This window comes from Alligator mississippiensis, chromosome 2, assembly GCF_030867095.1.
Source record: "Alligator mississippiensis isolate rAllMis1 chromosome 2, rAllMis1, whole genome shotgun sequence".
Lineage (NCBI taxonomy): Eukaryota > Metazoa > Chordata > Crocodylia > Alligatoridae > Alligator > Alligator mississippiensis.
In genome coordinates this window covers 209,333,272-209,340,553 of record NC_081825.1, presented here as the reverse complement: position 1 = coordinate 209,340,553, position 7,282 = coordinate 209,333,272, and the positions used below count along the sequence as shown (strand labels likewise).

General features: G+C 41.2%; 1 protein-coding gene across 2 annotated transcripts in view; it reads right to left on the bottom strand.

Moving 5' to 3' along the window:
• LGR4 (leucine rich repeat containing G protein-coupled receptor 4) overlaps window positions 1-7,282 on the bottom strand; it is a 118,421-nt gene that overhangs the window by 4,992 nt on the left and 106,147 nt on the right. For both annotated transcript variants that reach the window (XM_006260667.4, XM_019476898.2), the window contains 5 exons: window positions 5,679-5,750; window positions 4,394-4,465; window positions 3,940-4,065; window positions 1,864-1,985; window positions 306-386 (listed from right to left, as the gene is read on the bottom strand). In XM_006260667.4, coding sequence (XP_006260729.2) covers window positions 306-386; window positions 1,864-1,985; window positions 3,940-4,065; window positions 4,394-4,465; window positions 5,679-5,750 — 473 coding nt within the window. The remainder of the gene's footprint in view (window positions 1-305; window positions 387-1,863; window positions 1,986-3,939; window positions 4,066-4,393; window positions 4,466-5,678; window positions 5,751-7,282) is intronic.

The following is a 7,282-nucleotide window of genomic DNA, read 5'->3' as shown; positions in this document are numbered from 1 at the left end:
CACGTGAATTACAACTTCTGTGAGCCACCAACTAATCCAAAAACAAAGAGCACATCAAAATCATTTCCAATTTAACTGCTGAGATCAGTACAGACACAATACTGACAAATTAAGATACTTTGATCCCAAATTGCTTTTCCTGTGATTGAGGAAATCCCTACAATATTCCACATATGAAAACAGGAGCTAGCACAAAGGAGGTACACAGGGACCATGAGGAATTAAAGACATAATTCAACAGACAGCTGTAGCACAACACAAAGCCAGGAGTTCTAAGCACGATGAAAGTGGGTTGCTATATTTACCTGTTGTGGGCGTACAGTGAATAATCGTCTGACCCAGTTCTTCATTTTCACCATTCCTTAGAACATCTGCATCTGCTGTGCCTGAGTAACCAAAGGCAACAATTTTAGTCCTGTGGAGGCATCATATGGCTTTTTTCAAATATTTATAACTAGATAGTGAAAAAAAATGTTTCCCCCACTTATGGCTTATCAATGTTTTGCTTAGAAAAATGAACAAACAAACACCCACCCACCCTTAACTACCACTTTGCTTCAGATTTAAGAAAACCATTCTCTCGGGATTTCTTTCCCACATACATATACTATTTAGCTTGCATTTTGTTTTAATAAGCTTAGGAAAGCCATATGGAAACCTGAAAAGGAGAACCAATCTCATCCAAGAAAATATCCCCCAGGGAACTGTGAAGGGTGCTTTTTGGGTCCTGCCATGGGTTGAGGGGAGAAAGCAGCAAAATCCCACACCAGATAAAATCTGCAATGTGTATAAATGGCAGCAAAGGAGCAGGTCGCTTAGGGCTCCTATAGATATGCAACAAGGCTGCTCCGAAGGCCGTAATTACAGTGCGTTGGAGCAGACTTTATTAATCAGTTACCATGCTCCAGCAGACTTAACGAATCAAGCAGACTCAATCAATTGGGTCTACTGGATTAATCAAGTCTGCTGGAGCACGATATTTAACTCAATTAATCGAGTCTGCTGGAGTGTGGTAATTACCGTGCTCCAGCAGACTCCAGCATCACATGCATTGGCATCCCTGCACTGAAAAATGGCGGTGGAGGTGCTTTAACTATAGCTCGTTCAACAAGCTTTGGTTAAAAGCAACCCCACCACCATGTTTCAGCATGGGGACGTGTGACATTCCCAGAGCTTTAATAAAGTGTCACCCTCCTCCTTCCAACTCCCGGACCATGTCTATAAATGCCTTTACTTCCTTTCCTCTATTATGGTTCCCTCCCTTCCCTGCCCCCCCAACTTTAGTCCCCTTAACCCTTTTGGCTCTTCCCCTTTTTCTCCTTCCCTGCACAGTACTACTGGCCTTTGCAATGAATGCGGTGTGGGAGAAAGGTAGGAGAAACATCACCCTGAGCAAGCCTCCCCACAGGGGGTGCAGCTAAATCAGCGTGCAGCCTCCCTTGCCAGAAATTTCTACTACAAGATGCTGGCATAGGTTTTTGCCATGTCCCAAGGATATAATCTTTTGGGCTCATAACAGATTGTAGGATTTGACTGGATCTTGGCAAAGTACCACTGATGGACTTTGGGTCCCAGAAGGAAAATAAAAATTGAGAACCAATTACAGTATAGAACAATGAGAGTAAAGAAATATTTTCTAACTGAAACAGAAAAAAAGCCTACATTTTTTTGGGCAGGCCCATTTCCACATGTTTGGCGAGAGAAATTGGACTTTACTGCCAATCCTTTTGCAGAGGATTCACGTATCACAAAAAAAGTCTTCCAATTCTTTTCTAGTTGAATCTGCTTGTTGGAGGACACCATTACCACACATTTGGTTTACTCTGGCCTATAATTCTTGTTCCGACCCAATGGAGCACTCACCTCTATCATGATCTATTGCTGCACTTTGGTCTTGGTGGCTGGATTCTTCTGTGTTAGAGTTCAAATAAGAGTCACAACCCCAAAATGCACAGCATTGGTATGCATATGGAACAGAAAGGGACCTGAAACAAGCAAAACAACAAGCACTATTACCTGGAGTCTATATTTTTTAATAAGTGGCATTGGCATGTCTCCACGCTCAAACTATTCAACAGAGACCTCTTTTTGTTACACTTACTAGCCAAGACCAATTTCAGACCTGACTAGTGAAAAAAGCTGCTGGAGAGCTTGTACGTTGCAATATTAGAACTGACTGAATATTCTTGGATTTGCAAAATCAAAACTAAAGATGAGGTGATTTTGCACAAGCCTTCAGTTTAGGGTCACTATAATGAAAAATTCCTTTGGGTTTGGCACATTTCTACACTACACATTCTTCATCTTATGAAAAGCAAAGTTGTAGCTACTGTTTATGGTATAACCGGTACACACCAAAATGAAAACTAAAGCAGCTTTCTGAAAAATAACTCTGCAAAAACAAGTTAATTCCCAGATGACCACAATATTAAGCACACATCTCTGTCATCGCCGTCGTTGATTTTGTTTATATGGCATAATTCAAGGTTTCGTGGTATGGATCTTTCTTTTGGCCAGAAATGGGAGATGAAAAAAATAGGGGGCCTCTGTACTTTAATCCTTCCTAATTGAGGTCACTGTCTGAAGCTTTCAATCTGAATCATTTAGCCCACTGGGCCACACAGGTGTGGTGTGCAAGCTGCAACAACAGACAATGTGAGGGTTTGGTTAACCCCCTCAAATGCTCACTATATGCCAAGTTGCTCTGGGCATGCTAGCTCAGCAGTAGAAACAATACAACACCTTAGCATGGTGCCGCAGGTAGTTAGTCTGTGCAGTTGAGAAATAGAGGTAATTAGCCCAGACAGTGCTGTGTAAATGCATCACTACATTCTTTCTGCTCCAGAGTGTAAGGAGCCAAGGCAACAGGCTAGTCAAATTGCTACAACTGGCCCTAGTTACCCAAGCTGGCCTGGTTGCTAGTGGCCCATCTACTCCTCTACCTGGACCCAGTTGCCTGCTGGGTGGGGCTACCTGCTTTTAAGCAGCAGCCCTTTCAGTACCCAACAGGCTACTCAAACAAGACAGCTATCTCCCTGTCTAGCCCTGAGCTTCTGATTCCCTGCTCCTGGTTTGCTTAGTCCTACCTCTTTTTTCTTAGTGGCCTTGGTCCTGCTTGTTGATTTCCTGTGCTCTAGGTCCCACTTCCTGATTTTATCCTGGTTCCGGCCCTCCTCCTTGTTCCGGTTTCCAGCCCAGACCCCTGCCATTTCCAGACTGTCATGCCACCTGCTCGAGCCCTCATGGTTCCAGACCCCTGTTGTCTGACAGGCATCTCCTGGCTTGTGGCTTAGCTGGATTATCACCCACACCCTGATTCCATATAGTTATAAGTGCCTGCTCCAAACCCTCTGGCTAATGATGCTGGTCTGGATCCCTGTCCCCTGTTTCTAATCCCCCTCTACCTTCCCTCACTGCTCCCCTTGCCTGTGATAACCACTAGGGCTGTTTGAAATAGCATCGTTTCAACTTCCATTTCACCATTTCAAAGGGACAGTGTTTTGTTTCATCCTTTCATTTCAACCCACTGTTCCGTATCATTTCATCAAAACTGTTTCTTTGTTTTGATGCATTTTTACATTTTGTCCATAGGCTATAATAGGGAATCATGAAAATGCCTATAACTTTGTCATTTCTTGCCTGACGCACATGAAAGTTGCCAGGATGGTAGCCCCCTCTGAGGGCATGAAGCCTGCCAAGTTTCAGGAAGATAGATGCAGGGGTTTCTGTGACCCTATCACAGAAGGGTCTTTAAGGGGTGCCTGGGCAACATTATGGTACAAGTGCTAAACACTAATACTGCACATAAGTATAACTTATAACCTTCCAGTACAACTGGATTAATTTTATCATTCTGTACATCTATTTGAATGCCATTTTAAATGTGAGTTTGGACACTCCATGGCTTAATACTCCTCCTCTATTGTTTGAACAACATACCGGAGCTTTGCAAATTCCTTTGCTGCCAGTGCTTCTTTCAGTTCAAAATTGCCTGCAAGCTTAAGTTGATTTAATCCATTCAGGCCTTCAGTCGGGATGGAAATCAGCTCATTGAAACTGAGGTCTCTGAAAGGTGAATATTAAAATTGCATTACACATAATAGGATATCTGAATATACCATAGCACATTCCATAGAGCAGTGGTCCACTCTAGAATCTGGACAATAGCCTGTCTCCTCAAATTGCGGTTATGCAGCATTTTATACAAGAGCTGCCCTGTACAAGATACAAGTTTTTAACTGTTGTGTTTGCATAATATGTATTTGATGTTTTGATATCCAAAGAGATGACAGGCAATTATGAAATGCAAACCATATCAGTTTAAGTGGAAAAGTATTAATATTCCAGCAATTTAGTGCTAGAGGGATTACTGCACAAAAAAAGGTCTACTTACAGGTTAGTTAGAGCACCCAGTGTAGTAAATGCCTCCTTGTGAACCTGATGGATGCGATTTTTACTGAGATCACTGCAATTAATAAAAATGTGTCAATGTGTTAGTAATGATGTCACTGAAAGTTTAACTAGCCATTGTTTAAAGCTCCATGTTGTAGGAGGGAAGTCATATTGTGCCTCTGGCAGGGAAGCCAAATAGTTTACATAATTTATTTTCAGTATCACCATGAAATGTTCTCTACGGAATTACATATTCACAATAGCAATCAAAAAGCCTGGTCTTCCCAGGTGCTGAGCACATGCTGAAAGGTCAGAATATTAACTGCAGCATTTGGAATACATTTGATACTCTTAACACTCCTGGCTGTGGACAGGAATACATCTGAAGTACTCCAAATTTAGAGAGCTTTAGAATCAAAGTGCTTCGGTACAATAGAGGTGTGTGACTGTCCCTTCCACCCTTCCCCTATGCTGGGGTGCTTCAAAATTGCTACAACACCAATGGTGGACCCTTCAGCCAAGGATCACAACAGGGGGTTAACTTGGTTCTCTTGTAACTCTGTGGTTCCAAAGACCAAGAGACCTTCAGGGATTCCTGATCTCCAGGCAAGAGGCTGAAGAGGATTCCTTCTGTGCCTCTCAGTTTCAAGTGTCCAGAGATTCCTTTATTTCTGCATTTTAGAACTCTTGTGTACTACCACTGCAACAGGTTGTGTGATTATGTATTATGAACCACATTTTAAATGCTAGTGTTTACTAACACGTTGTTTCATCGTATAAGTCTGCCACACACAAGTAAAACAGAGAGTATTTCCCCAGACAAAGTTTTATAAGCAATAGTGGGGAGCTGGAAAAAAAAATCTCCCAAGGAACAAAATTTTCAACTTTCACTATCCTCAAACTTTTTAATGATTTTGCATTCAAAGGCAACACTTATGTGCAACATCTGGGAGATCAACATTTGCCTTACTTTAGTTACACATTTTTGCTGTTGATTTTAGATTAAAATAATTAATTACGGAAATAACAGGAAACAACTTTTTTCCTTTTTAATATATTGTGTATACATTCTTTACTTACTTAGTATAAAATATATAAACACACCATTCAGAATGAAGAGAGACTAAAGTTGATGTCTAATAGAAATAATGTTCTCTTCTCATGGGTCATAATTTCCTTTTCCTTGGGATCTCGCACATCTAACTAGACAGTTTATTAGCATCAAACCCAGACATGAATCATAAACTATGTTGTGTAATGTTCAGTAAATAAGAATATGTACTTACAGTATGCGGAGGGAAGTTAGTCCCTGGAAGGTGTCTTCCCTGATTTCAAAGATCTGATTATGCTGTAAGGAACTGAAATGTGTAGAGGAAAATTGTTACATATGGGCAGATTTCCACTAGACAGAGAGACATGGCTTTGCTTTTTCATCACCTACAAGTGTATTTTTCTCTGCTGCTATCCCTGGCTTCTCCTTCAGATGCAACCAAGTCTCAATAATCATACATGAAGAGGGCCAGTTGACACCATCAATCAAGAAAGATTTTTCTGAGCATTCTTCCATTCCAGGACTACTATTTAAATAAATACTCTCCACTAAACAAGGATGTCTGTAACCATTTTGTCTGGCCAGGTTAATTCTGGCCCCACTATGGAGCCTGAGGGCCAATCTTAATTCACAAGTCATTTGCCAGAGGTGAACATTAACAAGTGTGGCTTGAACCATCTCCAAGCCAAAAATGTTACTCTGTGACTGAGATTGACCATGCCATTGACAAAAAACTCATTCATTTTAAGACTGAGATGTTTTAGGCCAAATTCCAACCCAAAAGTGAACGTTTACTTCTTAAAATAGCAATATAGAAAAGGAGAGCATCAAGAGACCCTTTATTATGCAAGAGTTAATGGGCAGGTTCTATTTACAATTCATTCTCCTCTTACGCATCCTCCTGACAGGCAGCATGCACTGACATTCTTTTGTATTCTGAACTTTAAAACAAAGCAGGAGAGCTCCAGAACTCACTGCCCTTTCTAGTCCAATGGAGATCAAGTTTGCCGAGTGCTAGGTACCTCTTGACTTTAGTGTCTACGGGTGGGTAAAACATTCACACTTTCTCTGAAGACAGATGGGGAAGGTGCATTTTTTTTGCTTTCTTCTGTCCTGGACTGTTTCTGACAATATCCAGACAAGTAGCAGAGGTGGAAGGAAGAGATGGAGATTTTTTTTATTTTTTTTTTTTACTGTTTGCATTAATATTGTAAATGTGTCCTTAATAAAAAAAATATATGCCTATGTAGTATCATACACTGTTTAGACACTTTACAATGCCTGACATCTTACATTACTGGACAAGAGGATCTGCAGAGACAATGAGGCAAGGAAGGCAGGCAGGCAAAGTGTCTGAATACATGTCAAAAGCAGTTTATATGGGGCACAATACTAGGATCCAGACAGGCAAGGAGGAGGAGGAGGAAACTGATCCAGGAATAATGGGATACTAGTGGAAAGTAGAAAGCAATGGATACTAGTGGAAAGTAGAAAGCAGGTTGTGACATATATGGAGCAATAAGGGGAAGGAGGCTTGGGAACAGTGCAAGCGGAAATAAGAGCAGACACTTAAACAGGGGGAGACTATGTAGAGCCTGTAAAACAAGCGTGAGGAGCTTTAATCTGATGTTGCAAAGAGAAAAAAATAACAAAGGGATTTAAGGAATGGAACTGCGTGCTTGGAGGGGGTGGTGAGAACTAGAGAAAAAGGACTTTTAACAGAAACATGCTGGATAGACAGTGAGTTAAAGAATTTGGAGCACAGATGAGAGAGAGAGAGAGAGAGAGAATACCAAGGATAAGGGCTAGTGCAACCAGCATTTATGTATATGTATGCCA